Source organism: Brassica napus, chromosome A8 (genome assembly GCF_020379485.1).
Source record: "Brassica napus cultivar Da-Ae chromosome A8, Da-Ae, whole genome shotgun sequence".
Lineage (NCBI taxonomy): Eukaryota > Viridiplantae > Streptophyta > Magnoliopsida > Brassicales > Brassicaceae > Brassica > Brassica napus.
Genome location: NC_063441.1, coordinates 13,079,065 through 13,103,247, shown reverse-complemented (window position 1 = coordinate 13,103,247; position 24,183 = coordinate 13,079,065). Strand labels below are relative to the sequence as shown.

Sequence of the window (24,183 nt, the reverse complement as noted above, 5' to 3'; positions counted from 1 at the left end):
TCGAATGCATACAAACCTATTGTATGAGATTTTCAAGAAAGTTTGTAAAATCCTCGTCAAAATTTTCTTAGCATACATCCACGAGTGAATAACTTACCTTTACTAATTTTGTCAAAAGTGTATCACATCATCAATCAAATCCATCTTCCTCTTTTCTTGTTTTGTATAAAAGATGATCATTTTTAACCACCACGAATAATATGTTCTTCTAATATTATTTCTGCTAACAAGTATGTAGAGAGTTTTAACCAAACAAAATGTTAAATAGCTGTTAACTATTCGGAAAGTAATTAGTTTAGATAGGCACTACTAACCACTTGGAAAATCAACATTTCACCTAAATAACGTTATTTGGTAAATAAATTAAAAACAAGAAGAAACTTGCAAAAAAAGGAGATTGGACAATAAAAGACAAAGAAATCGATATAACCGTTGAGAAGAAGAGAGAAAAGGGGTTGGATGACAGGCTGACGAGAAAACCTTACACCTCATTTCTATCATTAACCCTCACATGGCTTACCTGTACACTTGGGTTCCACCATCTTCTACTTTTTCAATCTCTTTTCAAATTGTATTAACCCCAAAAAATTATTCAGCAAATCTTAATTTACATTATTCTCTCGCATTTTGTTTTATTATCAGAAAATATTCACAATTCCAGAACCGCAGAAGATTTTGTCCATACCCACCTTTGATTTTTATTTCGTATCATCACTGTCAGATGATACTAAATATTAATTATTTGACATATAATGCCTGTAGTAATACACAACAAAACAAAAGAAAAAAAAAACAAATAAACTATAAGTTTTATCTAGTAATTGGTTTTTTTCTCGTTATTTATTAAATGATCTTATTAATGCCTTGATTATTCGTTATTAACTAGAACTAGAAAGTTCTAAGTACAATTTTAAGTTTAGAGGTAATCATCTGACATTTAAATTCCCAAAAACTCTTAAGAATCTTTCCCATTATGGCACTAAAACAACTAACCGTACAAATAATGATTTTCTTACAGAGCTGTTTAACATAATTACCATACTAGTATTAAAAAAAAAACACAAGACAATACCGAAAACACCCTCGGCTTATCCACGGGGGCACTTGCTAGGTTCTTTTAAAAGGCAGAAGAGAGACACTGTCGTCGTCACTCACCACCACTCCATACCTATCTAGAGAGAGAAAAACTCAAGTTTCTTTAAGAGAGAGAGATGTCGAAAGAAGTGAGCGAAGAGGGACACACTCAAAGCCATGGAAAAGACTACGTTGATCCTCCCCCAGCTCCGTTCCTCGACATGGGGGAGCTCAAGTCCTGGTCTTTCTACAGAGCCCTCATCGCCGAGTTCATCGCCACGCTCCTCTTCCTCTACGTCACCGTAGCCACCGTCATCGGCCACAAGAAGCAAACCGGTCCTTGCGACGGCGTCGGTTTACTCGGTATCGCATGGGCTTTCGGTGGTATGATCTTCGTCCTCGTCTACTGCACCGCCGGTATCTCTGGTAAGTTATCATAATCTTCTTACACGTTTCGTTTACTTTGTTGCTAATCTTGTTTTTTTTTCTCAGGTGGTCACATCAACCCAGCTGTGACTTTCGGTCTGTTCTTGGCGCGTAAGGTCTCTCTGGTGAGAGCTGTTGGGTACATGATAGCTCAGTGTCTTGGAGCCATTTGTGGTGTGGGTTTCGTGAAAGCTTTCATGAAGACTCCTTACAACACTCTCGGAGGCGGAGCTAACACCGTAGCCCCTGGTTACAGCAAGGGAACTGCTCTCGGAGCTGAGATCATTGGAACTTTCGTCCTCGTTTACACCGTCTTCTCCGCTACTGACCCTAAGAGAAGCGCTCGTGACTCTCACATCCCCGTAAGTGGATAAAGTTTAGATCTTTTAAGGTTTTGTGATAGAAGTTTGGTATATTCTCAGACGGGGTTTGGGTAGATTCTGATTATCCTTGAATCTTTATATGGTTTTATGATTAATCTTGTTAAAATATTAAAAGGGGCGGTAAAGATCTTATATATTAAAACAGAAGTCACAACCTTGATTCATGTGTAATGTTTTTAAAAATAGACCTAATGGACCTATTCATAGAAATTCATACTATATTTTAATTTAGACTAATAATAAATATAATTTTTAAAATATTTTAATCATATTATCTTTTGATATTTTTTCATTTTAAATATAAATATATTTATTTTAAAATTTTAACAAATCTGTTTAAAAAGATTTTTACAAGATTTTCATTTTCGAAATTATATTTAAATATTTTCACTAATTTCGAAATTAGTTTAAAATATTATTATACACATTAATATATTCAGTTATATAAAAAGAAAAATAAAAAAATCTATAATATTTTAGTTATTATATAATCATAATCAATCATATTAAATTAAAATTATTATATTGAGCTAAATATAATAAAATTATATTAAATTTATATATTTATATATTTTATTTTCGTAATTATAAAATATTTATGTTCAAAAATAAAATCTAATATGTTGGTAAGATGGGTTAACATTATCAAACTATATAATATATGTATAAAAATTAACGTGTATTTCTTTAAAGTTAATAATATAAAATCTTTGTAACTACTTTAATCATAATATATTTTCATTTTAAATATAATATATATTTATATATTATATTTTAAAAATTTTAATAAATCTGTGTAATATTTAAACAGTAACTTAATGTATTTTAAGTTATCGTTTAGAAATGAAAATAAATAAATTATATCCTATTTTGTCTACTTTTATAGTCATGATCATGTTAAAATATAATTATTATACTAAAATAAATATGATAAAATTATATTCAATTGATAAATTTATAAATTTTATTTTCATAAATATAAACTATTTATTTAAAATATAATATGATGATAGAATGGCTTAAAATTAACAAACTATATAATACATGTCTAAAAATTAACATATCTTACACTTTTATATATACAATAATAAATTATCTAAAATGAATAAGCATAAAAATATTGGTAAAAAGAAATCCAGTTTTGAAATACGAGTCAGAATTTAGCATAATTTTTTAAATATATTTTCTCATGAATATATTAATTTGCTTAATAACTAAATATAAATACAATAAGATAAGTATATAATAAAAAGTGGCAAATACATAAGGTTTAAACAACTAATTAATTATAACATATAAATTATAAAATTATTGTATTTGAAATAGTTATATAAATATTTAAGTATATGATTAACATTAAAAATATATATCACTTATGTTCTAAAACAATAATTTATGTATAGAAAAGTGAAAATAAATACCCGTACAGTTGCACGGGTCAAAATCTAGTTCTTATTAAAGTTTGATTCTTTTTGGGTAGATTATAATTTTCTTGAATTTCTGGTAAAGTTTGATTTTTTTTGGGTTTGTGGTTGTCTCAAATGGGTTTTTGTAGTGAAGATTATGATATTGTCTGAACGTTTTTTTTTGGTTTGGTTGTTCTGTTTTCTGACTAGGTTTTGGCTCCACTTCCAATTGGATTCGCTGTGATCATGGTGCATTTGGCTACTATCCCCATTACCGGAACTGGAATTAACCCAGCGAGAAGCTTTGGTGCTGCTGTTATCTACAACAACGAGAAGGCGTGGGATGACCATGTAAAGTCTTTACTTAGTATCATAATTGATACGTTATCTTTGTTAAAAGTAAATTAACCATTCGCGTCTCTAATTATTTGATTTTCACATGTTTTTTTAGTGGATCTTCTGGGTTGGTCCGTTTGTGGGAGCACTAGCAGCAGCAGCTTACCATCAATACATCTTGAGAGCTGCAGCAGTTAAGGCATTGGCCTCATTCCGAAGCAGCGCAACAAACTGATGATGAAGTTGTGAATTTTACCCACTTAATGAAGGATTCAATGTTACTTTATTTGTTGCTTTTGTGTGTAATGAGAAAGAACTTAAGTTGGTGGATGGATATGGATGATGTTAATTATGAAATGGATCTATGTTTTCTTTTCTTTCCTTTATTTATTTTTGTTAAAGAAAAACCCACTTTGTTAGTTTTCAATAGTTTAGTTCGATGTGTCTTGTGGATCATTTGGCTTTTTATAAGTTAATCTTTCTATTCCTCTACATCCAGTTCAAGAGTATCTCATCACTTAATTTCGTATTATTGTATTATATGTTTTGTCGGAACTCTTATCAGTAACGTCGAAATAAAATACAATTTTTTCTGCTGGTCATGCTGTATTATTGTGTATAGGAGACGCGTGGTGGGTCATCGATTTCATTTCGTTTCATTATCCTCGGTTTGTCAACAAACCAATTAGTCAGTGACATGTGTACTTTCATATCAGAGTCGAGTAAGAATAATGCGTTACGGCTGTTTCTCGATTGTTCCTTGGATTCCATTTTGCTACGATTTAACTTTTTCGTAAAGCTCTTGCTCATGCTTCTTTTTAGTCTTTTCTTACTCATACAAGAATTTTTTTATATAAAAAGTGAAGCCAATGGGATTATTACAACCAGCCAAACAACGAGACATTAAGCCCATTTCCCACCGCACAAAACCTTTTCACGCATGTCGCGTAGCTAATTTTCACCACATGGGTAACTCCCTACGTGAATATTGCAGGTATTATTATTACTGTTTTATAGACCCACACTACCTGTTTATGTTTGGACTTACTGAGAAGTGATCTGTATTCGGAACTATACAAACTCAACTAATTGTTTTCTATCTAAAATAATTGAATAATTTGTCTCGACTAAATAGTTGTGATTTTTTTCTAAATCGATCACAATCACATGTAAGGGGGTAGAAACAATGTCACGTCTTGTCTTTTCAGTAAAGTGAAACACAGAGAGGAGAAGGGACCACCACAACAACAGCCTAGCATCTACTCTTTACTGGTTATCACGCCTTTTCGGCTCTGTTTTTGAAAATACTTAGCCGTTATGAACCTTTCTTCGTTATCTCTTCCTAGCTTCCAACATGGTCCATTCATTTTCAAGTTTGTAAACCCTAAACCCTAACAGTTTATGAGCCATGTTCTTATATAAATGGCCCGCAAGGGTTTTGTTTTCTATTATTTTAGTGGATTCTGGAGAAGAACAATGTTGCAAGTTGCAACTCCCAACAAACCTTTTTATAAAAAAGAAGAAGAAAAACTTCCAACAAGCCCTTCTACACCTGGACAAAAATTTTGAAATCCGAGATCCAGAATGAACCGGAACCGGAAAACCAAAAAAGTATCTGATTCAAGATGGAAAAATTCCCGAATAGATCCTATAAAATTACATAAAATCCAAACCAAAGTGTTATTAACTAAATCTAAGTGGATATTCCAAAACCTCCAAAATACAAAAAAGTAATATCCGAAATAAATATTTAATACTTAAATTAATAATTCAAATATTCAATTATATGCTTATTTTATCATAATATACAAACAAGTATTTAAAACTTAAAATACCTAATTTCATGTTTATTTTAATATGATATCTAAAAATAAATGTATCCGAAGTAAAATAAACCGAATATAAAATTAGTGGTTAGAAGACTTTTGACATGTATTACAAATTATGACTGAATCAAAGTACTATTAACTGAACATTATCCATATTTAAATAATATTGAATGAGGCCTATAAAGTCAAATATGGAACATGGAAACCTGAAAAATCTAAACGAATCCGAATGTGTACTCGAACATCTATGCCTTATATCTAACTAATCTAAGAATCAGTAATTGCAGGTAAAGCAAAAGAAAGCAGAAAAAAATTATTAGCAAGAATTCATTGTGTTTTTCTTTTGAAATCATGTTAAAAAATCATATTTAAAATAACAAAATAAATACAACTAATTCGTAAACATGTTAATCAAGCACAATTCTTTTGAATCACCAAAATATTTTATAGCATACACTTGTTAACTAGTTATGAACTGAAGTTCTTTTGAGTCTAGATTTCAATTATTCAGGTTTGTAGAAGATTGATCAAAAGCAGACTCTTTAAAAAGTTGCCGACTTTTTGGTTTGTATTTGATGTTCAGAATTATTTTTCTGGTGTCGACAAAAACACACCTTCTCTAATAATGTTGATAAAAAATGGTACAACATTAAGTTTTGGAAGGCAACTGACTTGAGAATAATTTTATCCCACAAATTGGTTCGTCAAATATTATAGAAATTAAGAAACATAAGAAAACAAAAATTCGTTGTCAAAGGTGATTTGAAGCGACAAACAATTTGTCGTTGACATCATTTGTCATCTTCCGTGTTTTGTCTTGTGATTCCTTTACAACTATTGCTCTCACTAGTAGTTAAGATTTAATATCCAATAATGTTAATTAATTATTTACTCATGCTATGCAAAAAGACTAAGCACATTCCTTTTTGGGGGATTCTAGTTCAGCTTCGCCGTTTTACGCATAGTCTTCGGCTCGGGAGCTGCCTGTTGGGCCATGTTACAGTGGGCTTCAATATAAAGGCCACATGAGTAACTGAAGCCTAGTGGCATTGCCACAAATAACAAAGTTCGTTAGTCTAACGGCTTAAGAACAGAGCAGAAGTTAAAACAGAGTAGGCTGTAAGATAATTTTCTTACATTTCTTCTTCGTGTTAGTTCTTCTCAGTATACATTTTTACTATCACCATAAAAGCATCCTTTTGACATTTTCTATAATATATTGAAAACGATTAAATTATACAAGTAGTTTTGACCAAGTGATTAACTAAGTCTAAAACATTCTGTGCATAAGCCACTAGCAGATTCAGGAACATATCTTTCGTTATCTAACTAAACTCAAGACAACATATGTTCTTATAATCATTCCATTGGAGAAAACGAAAGAAACTAAAAAAGTAAAAGAACATTTGCATCACAAAGCCAAACATATTTATTAGCAACAACAAATACATCAACACCATTACAAGTTACTAATAAATAAACCTTAGTGATATAAAACCATTTTTTCCCATATACTTCTAAAAAACCGAAAACTCATTTTAGAGTCTTTAGATTTTGTGCTACAACTTACTATTAAACCCTTGACAAAATCACAATCACACAAATACAAACTCACAGAAGCTCATCTATAAACGTTTTCCCTTTAAATTTCTCAATCTTGAATCCCATTTTCTCCATCCTCACCCATTCACTCTCCATCTCGACCACCAGGTCCCGTGTCTCCTCAATCCGCAACCTCGCCTTGGCCACTTCCTCCTCCATCCCAACCAAATCAGCTTCTTGAGCTTCAAGCTCTTCTCTCTTAGCCTTCAGTAAACTCTCTTGCCTCTCTTTTTCACTCTCTACATCTTCTTGAGACCGCGCAAACTCCTCAAGAACCAAACGCAGCCAAGCCACTTCGATGTTCACTGACTCCAAGTCTCTGAGAACTGCCAACATCTCTTTGACTTTGACTTTGGTCAACTTCCCGACCGGGGTTGACTTAAGTTCCTGCATCAACGAACATAAACACTCGAGGTAACGAGACCGCATTGACCCCGACTCCAGCTTACAGTTTTGAGCAATGTCTCCGTGTTTCTCGATGATAGCTTTCAGGATTGCTGCCAAACCCGATCTCACTCTGTATTTCCCGACAGAGACGATAGTGTCAGACATTACTGACTCAAGATCGAGCTCTACTCCAATCTCATTGTTGCTTTCTTCTTCTTCTTCATCATCATCACTGCTCTCTTTTCCATGCGGTATTGGAGAATTCAGGAAATTAAATAATGTAGTTTCAACGCCTGCTTCAATCTCTCCTTCTTGTTTTCCCGGTTTAGGTGATACCGGTTTGCTTTTATCAACCTTCACAAACATGGTAGAAACATTGAGAAATACATTTAATATAGACGAATAGTTTGAATGATGGACAGATAAAAATACCATTTTTTCGGGGGAAAGAGGAATGATTTGAGAGAGTTTTTTCTCCGGTTTATGCTTAAAGAAATCATCAGATGATGAAGAGGAGAAAGACTTATTCGTATCAGAAACTGTCTTGTTCTTCACAGCAACAGGTGCAGCTACTACTGCATGGTGAACCTTAGGAAAAATAGCGTTTCCAAAACTGCCTCCACCGTTTTGATATGGCCTTGCAGATAACGGTGAAAGCGGTTGTGGATATGATTCCTTCTTTTTCCTACCAAAACTCCCTGATAAACTAAGAGCCTTTAAACCTGTAATAATTTTAATTACATAAACTTTTACTTGAAAAATAATTTACAATAGAAAAAACAATGATCAGCAAAAAAAAGAAAGAAAATGACCTACCTTGCTTCTTAGTCTTCTTCTTGACATGGCCTTGAGCAATTTTCTCTAAACAAGCTGAAGCACATTCATGGAAAGGATTGTCTGAATATAAGCAATCCGGATGAGCTTTTTGATTGAAATTCATAGCTTTAGATGCAAGAAACTGTAATCAAGAAAACCTCATAAGACACAAACAAGCAACACAAGAGCTTCAACTTTGTGGTTTCATATGAATGAACATATCACATCGACGGATATGTATAAAAGGTCAAAGCTATACTCAATAGTTTCAGCAAATAGGTCAAAAAGATTAGACACTGGACTTACAATATGCAACAAACTCCAACGAAATAGGATTCCTTTCAGATTTCACCAACCCTCTCATTCATTGCTTTATATGTAAGAAAAGGTAAAGAGAGACTAAAGTGAGTTAAGAGTTAGAGAGTTTCACCAAATATATATCCAGAAAGAAATTTCTTGAGACTAATGGTGAGTTTGATCCCCACAAGACTCATGGTAGAAAGATACAAACATGACTTTTCGTTTTGGTTTCTTCCTCCGACCACACAATATTGTAAGTACAAATTTTCCAAGTGTCTAAATTTCAACGAAGGAAGCACTCATTTATTGACTAAGACCAGAGTTAAAAGGTAGATTACTTTGACCGGCTTGTTTTTAAGGTCCACTTTCTGGATAATATTTTTTAAATATAAAATTTCGTTTTCATTGATTGTGTTCTTCTGTCACAAAGTTCCTAAGCAAATGAACAGAGTATAAGACAATAAAACAGTATCCATCAGTTTTCATGGTCGATCATATAATTAAGCAAGAACAAGAATCGATTCGTTTATCAAAGAAGCAAAATTTTATTCACATTAATGCAAATTTACATACAGAAAAATGAAAAGAGCGAGAGAGAGATATACCAAAGAGTTTGTAGAAAGAGTGCCCGTTTGTCTTGGCCTTTTGTATTTTGTTTCGGGCTTTGTCCATTTTGGACTTTAGAAGATTGATCAATTTTTCATATGTAACATTCATTAACCGAATATCCCATTTAAATATTAAAAGTTTGAAAATATAAAGTACTAAATACATTAGTATAATCACTTTTTTAATTTTAAAAGTAAAATACGGAAACATGATTTTTTTATTTTACGATATCAAATTTACAAACCACTTTTTATTTCTTTTAATTTACGTATATAACTTGTTAAAATGATAAATACATCTCCTAATAATTTAAACATATTTATAATTACATTTGAAAATAAATAAAATCTTAAATTATGTAATATACGCATAAAAATTAACCATCACGAAAATAAAAAATGATATCTCATATTCATTTTAAATATACTTATATGCAGATAAATTTAGATTTACATCTTAATGATATAGTTTATTTCTCGATGATGTCATCAAGAAGACAACATGTAACTAGAATAAAAATATATGAACTGTTAATATTTATAAATGATTTATATATAATTTATGGGTTATAAATGTTTTGTTAATAAATTTGATCCAAATATTAAGAAAATGAAAAATATGAGATAAATTTAATAACTTTAAAAAACTTGTGACAAGGTGTCAACTTTTGGTACATCTATTGATGAGATAATTTTTTTTTTGTCATCAACTTATACAGACTCATACTGACTCTGTGAACCAACTCGGGAGATCTTGATCCATGTAAACGACAAAAGACGATTGCTTCCTGACACTGCGTGCTTGGCTATCCCCCTTCGTATTTGACACTGATGAGATAGATACTTGAGATGAAATAAAAGTCTATTGTATTTATATAGAAGATAGATGGTATAATCATTTATCTATGGTGTATATAAATTATCTACATCATCATTTTGGTATTAATTGTTGTATCCAAATTTTATATCTTTTTCCATATTAAATATCTAGATATTATAGAGTTTACATTTAGACACATCATATAAATCTTGATGTAATATTATCTAAATGAACAGCATTTGAATATTTGTATCTGGATGTCGCGCTTGGATACAAAAATGAATAGAGCTTCCTCTAATATTTCTTTTCCATAATGCGGTCCTATGTTAATCTATTTCTTATTAAAATTGTTAAACCATAATGACATTTGTTAACCAATAAAATGGTAACTAAAGAAGTTTAACTTCCTAATGACTTAACTAATGGACAAGTGATTCATGTTCTAGAAGGCTTTTCACATTGTGATTCATGAAAACATGTGTCAATGTAAGAAGGCATTTGAATTAAGTTCAATGCATCAAGAAGAAATATTTTAGAAGTCTAAAAGACTTGTCATTACTCAACTTTAACGGATGGTTGAGATTAGAGGATGAAACTTGCCAAGGAAGTAAAAAAATCTTGGTGAGAAAGTAATCAAAACTTGATGAGGAAGCTAGGTCTCTCTCCCCACCTATAAATAATTTGATTTGGACCAACACAAAGCAACAGAAGAAAATATAAATGGAAATACATAGGCTGTAAGCAAAGGGAAAGAAGACTTAACTCCAACTTAAAGATCAAGAAATTATCAACCATGATCAAAACCGTTCAAGAAAATTTCCGCAACCATGAATCGAGGTATCCACAAATCCTTCTTATAAATCTATTATGTGATTAGTCTAAATGTTAAAGATCTTGCGGTTTATGTAAAATAAAGTTTACACTACTGGCTCTACCAATCGCTTCGGCTTGCTACACCTCTCTTTTCTTCCAGCAGTTTGACGGATGCCCGCCTTGCCGTTGTTAAGTCACTTGCGAACCGGAGAAGTCAAGAGGAGAAAAGCATATGGAGAAGATGGAAAGGAGAAAGATGTTAGAGAGAGGCAAAAGAGAGGACAAGAGAAGCTGGGGTGGCGAAGAAGACCAGTACAGCAAGCTTACCGTCGATCTCCTCCAACGGAACAGAGATCAGATGTTGGCGGCGCAAGGGTTAAAAGGTATTTGGGGGAGAGACTCTAGAGAGAAAAAAATTTCTATCTCTGTCTCTCTTTCTCTATTTTTCTGAAACATAGATACACTCTTGATTACCATTGCCCAAAGTGAACCAATGATACAGTACAACACTATCGTTCACACTTTACATTAGTTGTCAGAGATGTACTACCACTAATCCAATTATCACAAACGTTTTGACTTCTTAACGGAAACGGTACTGGTTTAGCTCTTCCTCAGCTAAGTCGTTTTGTATCGGAATACAAAGATAAAAAATAACTTGTTAGTATGAATTCAAACTCAAATGCAATATAGGACAATCCAGTATATATCATATGTATATTTCTCAAAAATATATCATATATAGTTTAAGAAAAAAAAACAATTAAAAGCAAATTACAAGTGAAACTGTGCAAGTCCGAATGAAGCAATAAGATTTACTAAAAGCATGTGAAAATACAAAGAGAAGACACAATAAACTCAACATGGCTGGTTTTCAAACAAGCCTTGATTATTCTGACAACACAATCACTCAAACTTAACTATAACTCCTCACACTTACTCTCACATAACGATACTCATAACTAAATATATTTAGGTTTAGCTCTTCCTCAGCTTAGGTTCACCCCCTTTCATATCCTTCATCTAAGGATACGCGATGATAACACAGTGAACATCATCAATGTCCCTAACTTCATATCTAGCAAAACCAGCTTCGTTAAGAACAAAGTCCCACTCTTTCAGAGTTCGTTCTTTGCCTGTGGTTGTGTGAGCCATCTGAAAGTTCAGGGACTACCAGATATAAGAACTAAATCACAAGATACCAAGAACGCTTTCTTGTATATTAGAAATCTGTTAAACAATCTTTCTATATCTGTTTAATCCGAATTACTCTCAGTCACACACGACTAGAGATGGACCAATTCCTAATCTATCAGAACAGAAAGCACGAGCTACACTTTGGAGTACTCATCTTTCTTAAGCTCTCAAGAACAAACCTCTTGCTCTAGCTTTTCAATCAATAAACGGCTAACCTCGATCTATCCAAAGTAATCAGGTTAAATACCCTTAATACAATACCCTAGTTGCCTAATTATTGTGATAAGCCCAAATCTTTCAAATCTTCTTTGCTTCACGCCAAAGTAACATCTTGGAACCAATGAGACATTGACACGTCATCGTCTCATAACCGACTTGTAACAGCAAGTTACACTTCCTATATTATGCATAACACATCCTCTGTTTCTCAATTCGACAAACTCCTTTTCTTGAGCTTACACCATCATCGCTATATCAAGCATCAATCTGACATACTCTAACTTTTTATCTCTTTCTTCCACCATCATCGTCTTTTTCGTGTCTCTGATTATAGATTCCACTATAAACACTTTTCCAATATTTGCTTCTTTGCAATTCTTCGATATTTTAATGCAATCTTCGTCTCCCCAATCGTGTAACACCCACTATCATCATTTTCCAAATATTACGTAAATTAGAATTTAGACCACGTATTTGATAAACAAACTAATATCATGCTTTGAAATATGAACAAAGCTTTGTAGTATTTATATTAACAAAATATATATATATATATATATATATATATATATATATATATATATATTTATAACGGAACATATAATTTTAAGAAAATCCCGTTTTATTTTATTTTCACAAAAATAATCACGAAGAAAATGACCAAAATAATTTTTATTAAAGAATAAAATATATTTTTATTTTAGTGTTAATTAACCTAGACTTAGGGTTTATAGCTAAAGAGTGGGGTTTTTGGGATAAAGTTTTAAATTTAAAAAAATAAATATTAAAAATTTTAATATTAAAAAAAAATATTTTGGTTATTTTTAGAGGTTATATTTGTGAAAAAATAAAAATTTTAATATTAAAAGAAATTATTTTGGTCATTTTAATCATATAATTTCGGCGTCCACCAAAAAATGAGAGTAAATCAGAGTAATACTATAAATAATTAACAATTTAAGATGGTCTAATTCAGATGAAAAATATAGTGAACGATTTAAGATGGTCTAATTCAGCTTAGTTTTATGCTGGAAAATTGAATTTTCTTTTGTTTTTTCTGTTTCTTCACCTTTTCGTTATTTTAGAAAAAATGAGAGTAATTCAAAGTAATACTATAAATAATTAACTTTTTCGTCTTTACTTCTTCCATTTTTTGCTTACTCTAAGCTACTCTAATTTTATTACCAGCCACACCCGATATGTAAGAAAATATCAGCTAAAATATCTGCACATCATCAAATTATAAAGAGAGGCTTATTGTAAGAGGGTGGGGGTGTGATCTGCGTAAGCTCGTCGCCGGACGAGAGTTGATTCGTCGGTCCAACAAGAAAGTGGGGGCGTGTGATATGCCTCATTATGAATGGGCTTTTGGGCTTCTTAGGCCATGAACAACAATGGTATCTCAGTGCGTTTCTCAACGAGAATTCGGGCAAAAAACACGAACTTTTCACGAATTGCCAAAGAAAACCTGTACTCGAGCCTGGCCAAAAAAATCATTTACTTTTATTGACTTTTTTAGTTTATTAATAAACTTAAGATTGACTTGCCAATTTAGCACACCGTGAACTCACAGTTAACACAGTGTTAACTAGACGTTAAATGTTAGCGTTAAGTGAAACGACATCGTTTCATCTCATTTGAAAACGACATCGTTTTACATGATTTGAATTTAAAAATATGTAGACCCCTGGATTCGAACCTAGGTTGATTGGTCAAATGGCAAGGTATTTTACCACTGGGCTACTGGCAATTTCAATGTACTTACTAACATGTTTACTTTTATTTGGTACATATTAAATATAAAATATTCTCTAAAAACTTAAAAAGATCTTTAAAATTCCAAAAAATTGAAAAATAAGAATTTTTTTATAAAATTAATTATAAAATTAAAATTGAAAATAAAATTTATTTTTCTTTTTAAAAAATAAAACTCTTCCAAAATTTTCTAAAAAATTAAAACGATCTTTAAATTCCAAAAAATTGAAAAAAATAAAGAATTTTTTTTTATAAAATTAATTTTGAAACTAAAATTGAAAATAAAATTTTATTTTTCTTTCAAAAAAAAAAAATTTTATTTTTCTTAAAAAAATAAAAAATCTTCCAAAATTTTCATAAAATTAATTTTGAATTAAAAAAATTGAAACTTTTGGAAGATTTTTAATTTTTTGAAAAGATTTTTTTTTTATTTTCTATTTTAATTTCAAAATTAATTTTATAAAATATTTCTTTGTTTTTTCAATTTTTTGGAATTTTAAAGATCTTTTTAAGTTTTTAGAAAATTTTGGAAGAGTTTTTATTTTTTTAAAAGAAAAAATAAAATTTTATTTTTAATTTTAATTTCTAAATTAATTTTATAAAAATCTTCTTTTTTTTTTAATTTTTTTGGAATTTTAAAGATCTTATTAAGTTTTTAGAGAATTTTTTATATTTAATATGTACCAAATAAAAGTAAACATGTTAGTAAGTACAGTGAAAGTGTCAGTAGCCCAGTGGTAAAATACCTTGCCATTTGACCAACCAACCTGGGTTCGAATCGAGGGGTCTACATATTTTTAATTTCAAATCATGTAAAACGACGTCGTTTCACTTAACGCCAACAATAAACGACGTCATATTTCTGTTAAATTTGTTGACGGCGTGCTAAATTGGCAAGTCAGCGAAAACATTGTTAATTAATTTTAAAGTCAATGAAAGTTTGATGTTTTTTTGGTCGACCCATAAGTTCATGTTTCTTTTGAGGGTTTTTTTGGCCGAATTCTCGTTTCTCAACATAAAAGTATAATAATTTACTCTGAATTAGACCATCTTAAATCGTTAATTATTTATAGTATTACATAAAATGTATTACATAAAATGAGAGTAAATCAGAGTAATACTATAAATGAATAGTAAAGAAAAAGAATGAAGAACACTTCTTGGTAAGGAGACTTTTAAAAATCTAGAAGAAGTTTTCCTTCCATTTGTTTTCATTATATTGGTTAAATTCTATTTGATTTTAAAATTTATATTATACTACTAATTTTTATTGGTTAATATGGGAAGAATCCTACCACTAATGATGCTCTTATGAACCAAAGGATATAGCACAACACCATCGTTCACATTTTTAGTTTTGAGAGATATACCACTAGTCCAATTATCAGGCATGCCATTTATCACAAATGTTTGGACTTTTCTCAAAGGAAACGGTTTTGTTTAGCTCTTCCTCAGCTAGGATTCAACACTTCCATATCATCCATCTATTAATTGAAGAAAAAAGAAAACTAAAAGCAAGTTTTTTTTTTTTTTTTTTTTTTGAAACAAACTAAAAGCAAGTTACAAGTGCAAGTCCGTAGGCCAACGAGAATATTAGAAATATATGAAAATACAAAAGAGCAAGCAAAATAAACACAACATGGCTGCTACAGTGGTACTGAAACAAGCCTTAATTATTCTGACACAGCACAAGCATTCACACGTAACAGAAACTCATCACACTTACCAACACGATAATCGTTTCTCGAATGAAATTTTGGTTTAGCTCGTCCCCAGCTTGGATTCAACCCTCTCATATCCTCCATTTAAGACCGATACGCGATGATAACACACTGAACATCATCAATGTCTCTAACTTCATATCGAGCAAAGCCAGCTTCGTTAAGAACAAAGTCCCACTCTTTCAAAGTCCTTTCTTTGCCTGTGCTTGTGTGAGCCATCATCACCATGTCAAGCATCAATCTGACATGCTCTAACTTTTCATCTCTTTCTTCCACTATCATCGTCTTTTTATTCTCTCTAATTACAGATTCCACTATAAACACTTTTCCGATATTTGGTGGGACCGCTTCTTTGCAATTCTTCAATATCTTTATGCAATCTTTGTCTCCCCAATCATGTAATACCCACTATCATCATTTTCCATATTTAACGTATATTAGACCACGTATTAGATATACTAATTATTCGTGACAAAAAAAGATATACTAACTAATATCATGCTTTAAAATATAATTGAAGCATTGGAGTATTTATATTAATAAATATATTTTTAAAGGGCTCTCGTATAAAGATATAATTTGGGAAAGAAAGTTCTGTCAAAATAATTTTGGAGCTGTACATTAGATAACCCAATTTCCAATAGACACATATGTACACAGAAACATGTTTCATTGGACACTTGAGCCTTCTTCCAATGGATTCTCGATCTCTGTTTTGACAGATCAGCGCTATCCTATGACTATAGTAATCTGGTTATAGATATATGGTCTACAATAGGGTGTACTACGTTATAATCACCCTTCAATTTGTCAATAAATAACGCTGTAAGATTATTATACTATTATTCTTTTTTCTTTTTTTTTTGAAAAAAACAATAACCATTGGCCCACTAATATTTCTCTATCATTCTTTTCTTACTATTAATATTTTTCATTTATTACATATAATAAAATATTGGCATGAAATTTTTTATAACATATATCATGTTATTATTTCTGATAACACGCGATATATATATGCAGAAAATATATTTTAGTTTACGAATTTTAAACAGATATTTTGACTACCTTGAAAAAGGTGTTTGCTTTTCAAAAGGGTGTCTCTTCGGAGTATTGGTTAGTAATATCTGGGAAAAGAGTGGCATGGTTGCTTTAATTATTTGACACTGGATAGTGGTCGCCATCAATTGACTGGGAAGTTTGGTATCATATCATATTATCATGTCCCAAAGTATTCTTGTTTTTTTTCTTGGAAGATGGTAGAAAATAAATGGATTCTAATATATTTCAATATTTAAGAGCATCTTTTAACGCAGAGATGTTGCACGGTTCTTAACTAAATTTTTAGCTTAAAAAAAATAAAATTAATCAAAAAGCAGGAGAGAGAGAGCAAATATAAGTTCTTGTTTTAAGTTTTTTAGATACTATGAAAAAAAATCCTACAGCTGTCACTAAACTAAAATATTAACTGCTCAGAAAAAATTAAACATAAAAATGCAAATAAAATAATAATAATTTTGTCTTTTAAGATATTATCACGGTCTACAACGTGCTTTAAGATTATCTATATACCAATCAAATAAATAGCAAAGCCTGTAATTAACTTCTTATTGTATGAGAACTAATACTTCTCTCCATGCATGTATTTTAAGTCTGTAAAATATTTAACAAAAAGTCTCTTTAATTCTACAATAGATATACGAATCTAATAAATTAAAATAACGTATATTAATGGAACAAGTATATTAAAGCAAACAGACAATCCAATTACACTCGAAACAATAGAATGCAAACACAAAGGTTATATGTACAAATCATAACTTTAAGCAAAGAAAAAACAAAAAAAACAAATCATAACTAATTTATAGCTTGATTAGTACTCGAGTTATTGCAAAGTGAAAAGAATAACTATATTTCGAACAACAGGATACTTAAAAGATTGTTAATTTTAACATTTAATCGTTTTTTATGTTGTGTAAATTGATTTTGAGCACTAAGTGAGAGTTGTGAGAAAAGGAAAAATAAAAGCACTGAAATGTAATAGTTAACCAAAAGCGCATAGATTATGTGAATGAATTTAACCTTGATGAAGACGGCGTCACACTTTGGAATAGAATCAAACATATCGCCTCCAACATTTTCAACACCATCCAAGACTTGAGCAACGTCGATAACATGAGGAAGATCAAAGTTAAATCCTTTGATCCAAGGAAACTCCTTCACCAATATTCCCACCGCCTCTCCGTTACCACCTCCTACATCCACCACCGTAGCCACGCCGTTAAACAAGTCGTGACAAGCTCGGGCAACACGTGGTACCACGCGTCTTGTGTCACAAGCCATGGCCTCATTGATCATCTCGCTAAAGCACGGATTATCCTCTGCTAAAGCCCACACGTCCTTATTGTGCACAGCATCAAACGGCGGTGGATGTGAACCGTTGACCGGAGAAGAGACAACTGAGCTCAGTCTTAACCACGGAGCTAGCATCTCGTGACTTGTCTCGAAGAGAACAAAAGGAGCTAGCGATTTGCCGTCACGTTTTGTGATCATCATGCGGCGAGAGAGTGGCGTGTTAGTGTAGCCTGTGGTTAGACCATCTTTTATGGGGACTTCTTTGAAGATTCCTTGGTGGACAAGAAACCTCATTATACGGCGGAGATGTGATGGAGAGGCAGAGACTCTAGAGGAGAGCTCAGCTAGTGTCATGGGCTGTGAGGAAGGATGGTTTTCAATGGCTTCTGGAATCTTAAGATCGATGGCACATTTTGCAGCTGCTATATCTGCAAACCCAAAGACATATCTCCATATGTCTAGAGAAGCTTTGGCTTCTTCATCTACTAAGTTTCTTTTACATTCTTCCATTTTGTTTTTAACTCTCTTTTGTATTTTTTTAAAGACTGATGATTTGGGGTTTCAGTGCTTAGGGTTTTTTTATAGTGTGTATAAAACGAGGGCACACTAGTAGTTTTATCATGTACAGACACACAACAGTATTTTCGGGACCAGGAAAGGAACCCACGTGTTTCACGTGGATTTAATGTTCTCGGTCAGTATTGCACTAAAAACTTTATTGATTCATTTTCTTTTAACGAGGATGGAAGATCTGACCACTTGTTAATTTATTTCGTTAGTTAATCACTGGTGTTTGCCGACTATTGTTAGATTGAATCTTCTGTCTTTCAGTCTTTGTTTGGATTTTTGTTAATAAACTGTGAATCCGTGATGTTAAATAAGTATCCCTTGATGAAAAATATTTGTTTTGTTTTTGTTTGTGTGTGGAACTCCTATCAAAATTTATAAAGACTTTTAGTCTCAAGTAAGTTTGGAAGAAAGAAAAGATATAGACATGATAATTTAGCAAAAAAATAAAGATATAGACATGATTGATTGTCAAAATTTTGGAGTTATAGATAATTTAGTTATAATTCTAATAAAATCCGCCTTTTAATAATTTGAGGTTATACAATTTTTTTACAAAAATTAGAAATTAAAATTCAGTGCTTTATATGTAGATAATGATACTAGTCGATACAAAAGGAATCAGCAACCTTTAGTGGGTTACTTAGTCTACGTATAAGTATAACTAATGACATAACGCTAATGATCATGTTTATATTGCCTAAATGAGGCTTCAACCTCGCAACACATCTTCCTACCAATATACCCAGCAAACCCTGCTCAAGGCCTGTCAGCCAATTGAAAACATATCAGTGTAGCTGCCAAATATGGCCGTCGTGATTATATATAAATTCAAGGGCTAATTTTTTTTTTGTTTTTTGAACTAAGGGCTTTCAATTTAAAACTTAAACTATTACAAGATAAGATTGGAAATATTCTTATAGTTTGGAAAAGCTGGAATGAAACAAGTTTCATGTATGAGTGAATCTCAAACCAATGAAACAACAAAGGCTGAGACTTAATAAACCATTAATAGTAAGAAAGACACTAGTTAATGATAGGAGCCACGGCCTCGTCGGCCACGGTTTCCTCTCCCTCGGACTGTTTTTTATTCCATGTTTTGGTACTTGATGGGAGGCTTTGACTCTCTCCCACCTCTAGTCAAGCTGAACGAGTTTGAAAATTCAATTTCAGCTTCATCCACTTCTTCTAACACTGTAAAACGAGAAGGACTCGCAAAGGCACAATGATTAGTTGTCGTGGTTAAAGGATCAATAACAGAGAACTCTAGGACCTTGTTCTTGATAGTACTTGATGGAGATGTTTCCATAATCTGTGAATCAGTGGGAGTAGACTGTGCATCTACTAATGTGGAGAAAGGAGAAACTGAGTTAAGGGCTGAATTGAATGACAAGAAGGAGCAAGGGCTGAATTGAATGAATTCTATTGAAATCACATGCATGTACATCGACCAAATCTATAATTCTAATGCAAGTTGATTTATGAAAATTCCTTTAGTCATTTCAAAATTTATCGCATGTCAATTTTCTTTTGTCCTATATTCAGTAAAATAAATCATAAGCAAAACATATTATTAGATACCAATTTGTTTTGGTCTTTACAAAATTATGCTGTAAAAGTTATGTGAGCAAATCGAATTTGATTCCATTGGTGCTATTTTCATCAAAATATTAAGGGCTGTTTATTAGAGATTGCGCTTAAGCATGTTCAGTTTCCTTCATTATAATTTACTGTAATTATGCTAAGCCTGATATCACTGACACAACTTGTGTGAGATTTTCTAAAAAAGAATGTTTTGCCGTGTTTATTTTCACTAAATAAATGCGTACCTAATTAAACCACTGATTAATTAAGAATATAGTTAACAATTTGCCATCAGATATTTGACGTTTTGTAACCAGATACTCCATCCGTTCCAATATATATGATGTTTTAAAATAATTATTTTATTTTAATTTACATGAAATTTTAAGATTTTTAGATTAACTTTAATTTTATTGGAAATTATTCAACCAATTATATTTTACAGTTTTTTTATAATTGGTTAACTTATTTTAAAATTATATCTTAGAATATTCTTTTAGAAAAAAATGTAATTTTCTTAATCTTAGTGCAATAAGGTAAAACATCAAATATTATGAAATTATAAAAACAGAAGGAGTATATTATTTATGGTTTTATATTGCATGACGATTTAAACAATCGAAGCATTGTATCTGGTTTCGATCCCTGAGTAAATATGTGAAAGACTCGGGAGTTAACCTTTTAAGTTGTTGCATGACGATTTGGAATAATCTTTGGTTTTTGGAATAATCTTTGGTTTTTTAAACCAAAAAAAAAATCTTTGCAAGGTTCAATTTATAAGTTTCATGAGATAACGACACATATTAAATAAGTGAGAAGCATACGAGTAAAATGATATTTCATACAGTACAAAAAAAGACTTAGTTAGCATCAATTATTTTTAATATTCGTATTAATTATAAATGATGTAAAATAATTTTACATTATTTAAATAAATGATTATGAAAGTGGTGATGCAAATAATGTACATCACTTGATTGATAATTGATGTAAAAATATTAAATATTTGAATCAGTATTTATAGGGGAAATTATATGTTTACCACTTTTATGGTACCACTTTTCATTTTTACCACTACTAATGAGACATTTTCAAAAATACATTTTTCATTAAGTGACAAAAGACTTTTATAACCTTGTTATTTATATATATAATAAATTATTATTTAAATAAAAATAAAAATAAAAATAACAATAAAAATAAAAATAAAAAAATAAAAAAAATAAAAAAATAAAAAAAAAAAAAATAAAAAAAAAATAAAAAAAATAAAAAAAAATAAAAAAATAAAAAAATAAAAAAAATAAAAAATAAAAAATAAAAAATAAAAAAATAAAAAATAAAAAGTAAATTTTTTTTTTGAAACATACTTTTTAAAATTCGAATTTTTTTTTATTTTTTTCGAATTTATTTAAAAAAAAATTTCAAATTTCTTTTTGAAAAACGGAAATTATGTTTGAAACTATTTTTAAAAAAATTTTATATATTTTTTAAGTATTTATATATTTATTAGAATCATAAATTTCACATTCCAAAAACCCTACCCCACCCCTCAACTCTAAACCCTAAGTCTAGATTAGTTAACCCTAAGGGTATAATTGTATTTTACCCTTCATTAAAAGTGAAGGTAAAAGTGGTTAGTGTAAACATGAAAAGTGGTACTATGAATGTGGTATTTGTGGCAATTTCCCGTATTTATAAGCGTTGTCAATTTATATCAATTATAATAAAATGATGTTAATACTTATATCAGTTTTTAAAATGAGGCTAGTCTTAACATCATTTAAAATAATCGATTTTAATTATTTATTTCATCTATTAATAAATGAAGCAAAATTAATATTGGATTTTTTATTGATTATCATTTATAATTATTAATTTTAGTTATTATTATTTGTATTTAATTGATGTTAAAATCATTTCAATAGATAAATTTATGTAAGTAAATAATAAATAAAAATATTATTAAATCACCATTTCTTATTTTCTTTACAATGAAGATACAATCTGTTAAAAAAGAAGAAGATACAATCTATTGAAAAAGAAAAAGAAAAGTATAATGAGAAAAATGAAATCAAAACAGAATTCGTCACAAAATTCTTCAATATCTATCTTCTTCCGTTGCGAGCCTGCGCCTACAACACACAAAAAAAAATCGATATTAGTTCCGACTTTGTAACCCGAAAGTGACTAAAGTAACATAACTCACTCTGTTGTTAGTGAATTGGTAATATCTCACCGACGACACAGCACCGGAGTCGTCTTCAAAAAAAAAAGAAGACACAGCCGGAGTTTATTTAGATTCCATCTCTGAAAATTTCCAATTAAAAAAGGTAACAAAGTCAGAATTATAATCAAACGCAAATTATTAATATATATTTTTTTTTTGTAAGCTAACAAATTATTAATATATCCCAACTCAGGGCCGTCTAACAGCACGCGCAAGTGGAGCGGTCGAACAGGGTCCTAAAATATAAAAATAAAAAATTTAAGGATTTTTCAAAATATATAGATAAATTATGGTAAGAAACTTTAAAATTTTAGATATAATGCTAAATTTAGAGCTTATAATTAAAAAAAAAATCAGACGAAGTTATTAAATTTTAAAATTACTTGATAAAATGTACGATTAAAAAAAAATTTGAACAGAGCCTAAAATTAATTTGAGACGGCCCTGTCCCAACTCATAAACATCACTTTTTAATTCCTAGAAGAAACCAAATCCAAAACAAACATCAAATTTGGGAATTCTCATTAACTAACTCAGAGAATGGAAATCACGAAGTATTCTCATTAATTAACTAACGGCCCTGAACCTCCTATTCTGGACTCGGAACCCGAGACAGTCGAATCTCCGTCAAAACATCCTTTGGCTATAGAGTGTGGTGATACACAAGCTCTATCTTGCCACGAGAAGTCTCCATCTGCCATGGCGGATGAAAACAACAACACTGTGACTGGCCAGGAGCAAATGGTTACCCTAACTCCACCGGTACCAGAAACAAACCCTCCCCAGAATGAGGCTAAGCTTCAATCAACTGTGTGGAGAGACAAAGTTAAGGCTGGGTCTCTGTTAACTTGGAACCAGTTGAAACTCCGTTTACACTAGCTTCTGGAGAAGCCTGTGTCCGAATCCCTAACTCGATCATCGAGAAGAACCGCAAGTCATGGGATAGCTTCATCATTGGTCAATTCTACGAGGACGCACCAGCAAGGGGAGCAGTCCACGCTATCGTCAATGGTATGTGGAGCAAGCAGCGTCGGGACATATCTGTCTCGAAAATGGAGGGTAATGCATTCCTCTTTCGTGTTCCTTGTCCCAATACCCGTAGATGTATCTTGGGTCAGTGCCTATGGCAAGTGGACGGGCAAACGATGTTTGTTGCTAAATGGTCACCAGGAACAAAGCCTGAGAAACCATCTCTCTCAACTGTTCCGGTTTGGTTGGACTTCACTGGAGTTCCACTTCAGTTCTTCAATCAAGATGCCCTCAAAGAGATTGCAGGTCTGGTAGGTCACCCGCTATACGTGCACCCGTCAACAATTAACCTTACAAACATTGAAGTGGCAAAGGTCTATACTGTGATTGATCCTCGCAAGCCTCTCCCTGAAGCGGTGAATGCTCAATTCGAATCGGGCGAGGTCTTCCGTATATTGGTTTCGTGTCCTTGGCTTCCATCCCTATGCAGTCATTGTAAGAAAGTTGGCCACACAATTTCTAAGTGTCCTTCCGCTCCTCCGAAATGTCCGGCCTGCAACTCCGTGAAGCATGACATAAATTCTTGTCCAAAGAACAACGCAGACAAACGCTCTGAGGAACGTAAAGGGAAAGCACCTATTCATAGCCAACTTCCGATTGTCACAGGGTCAGGCAACCCTCCCGCTCGTGTTAGTTCAGAGGACCTCCGGAAGAAGCACTCATCAGTTAAGAAGACTTCCTCACAATGGGTCAGAACAAACAGTGTTATGCAGCTACCCAAGGAAGGAA

General features: G+C 31.5%; 3 protein-coding genes across 3 annotated transcripts; 1 reads left to right on the top strand and 2 right to left on the bottom strand.

Moving 5' to 3' along the window:
- Window positions 1-1,090: 1,090 nt before the first annotated feature.
- Window positions 1,091-4,117, top strand: LOC106421786 (aquaporin PIP2-7). Its single transcript, XM_048738830.1, has 4 exons — window positions 1,091-1,500; window positions 1,567-1,862; window positions 3,500-3,640; window positions 3,741-4,117. Exons 1-4 carry the CDS (start codon window positions 1,212-1,214, stop codon window positions 3,858-3,860), a joined length of 846 nt encoding a protein of 281 aa, XP_048594787.1. The 5' UTR covers window positions 1,091-1,211; the 3' UTR covers window positions 3,861-4,117.
- A 2,742-nt stretch (window positions 4,118-6,859) lies between these two features.
- Window positions 6,860-8,824, bottom strand: LOC106421695. The gene is made up of 4 exons (XM_013862539.3): window positions 8,566-8,824; window positions 8,260-8,401; window positions 7,876-8,165; window positions 6,860-7,797 (listed from the first exon to the last, which is right to left on the bottom strand). The coding sequence occupies exons 2-4, from the start codon at window positions 8,381-8,383 to the stop codon at window positions 7,066-7,068; spliced, it is 1,146 nt and encodes a 381-aa protein (XP_013717993.2). The 5' UTR covers window positions 8,384-8,401; window positions 8,566-8,824; the 3' UTR covers window positions 6,860-7,065.
- Window positions 8,825-15,480: 6,656 nt separating this feature from the next.
- Window positions 15,481-18,631, bottom strand: LOC106421710 (acetylserotonin O-methyltransferase). The gene is made up of 2 exons (XM_013862549.3): window positions 17,775-18,631; window positions 15,481-16,100 (listed from the first exon to the last, which is right to left on the bottom strand). Exons 1-2 carry the CDS (start codon window positions 18,555-18,557, stop codon window positions 15,777-15,779), a joined length of 1,107 nt encoding a protein of 368 aa, XP_013718003.2. The 5' UTR covers window positions 18,558-18,631; the 3' UTR covers window positions 15,481-15,776.
- Window positions 18,632-24,183: the final 5,552 nt, after the last annotated feature.

Coding starts and splice junctions, on each gene's coding strand:
- LOC106421786 (XM_048738830.1), top strand. CDS start 1,212: ATGTCGAAAGAAGTGAGCGAAGAGGGACACACTCAAAGCCATGGAAAA. Junction 1,501..1,566: donor CTGCACCGCCGGTATCTCTG/GTAAGTTATCAT, acceptor TTTTTTTCTCAG/GTGGTCACATCAACCCAGCT. Junction 3,641..3,740: donor AGAAGGCGTGGGATGACCAT/GTAAAGTCTTTA, acceptor ATGTTTTTTTAG/TGGATCTTCTGGGTTGGTCC.
- LOC106421695 (XM_013862539.3), bottom strand. CDS start 8,383: ATGAATTTCAATCAAAAAGCTCATCCGGATTGCTTATATTCAGACAAT. Junction 8,166..8,259: donor GAAGAAGACTAAGAAGCAAG/GTAGGTCATTTT, acceptor AAATTATTACAG/GTTTAAAGGCTCTTAGTTTA. Junction 7,798..7,875: donor CTCTTTCCCCCGAAAAAATG/GTATTTTTATCT, acceptor ATGTTTGTGAAG/GTTGATAAAAGCAAACCGGT.
- LOC106421710 (XM_013862549.3), bottom strand. CDS start 18,557: ATGGAAGAATGTAAAAGAAACTTAGTAGATGAAGAAGCCAAAGCTTCT. Junction 16,101..17,774: donor GTGACGCCGTCTTCATCAAG/GTTAAATTCATT, acceptor AAATGATGATAG/TGGGTATTACATGATTGGGG.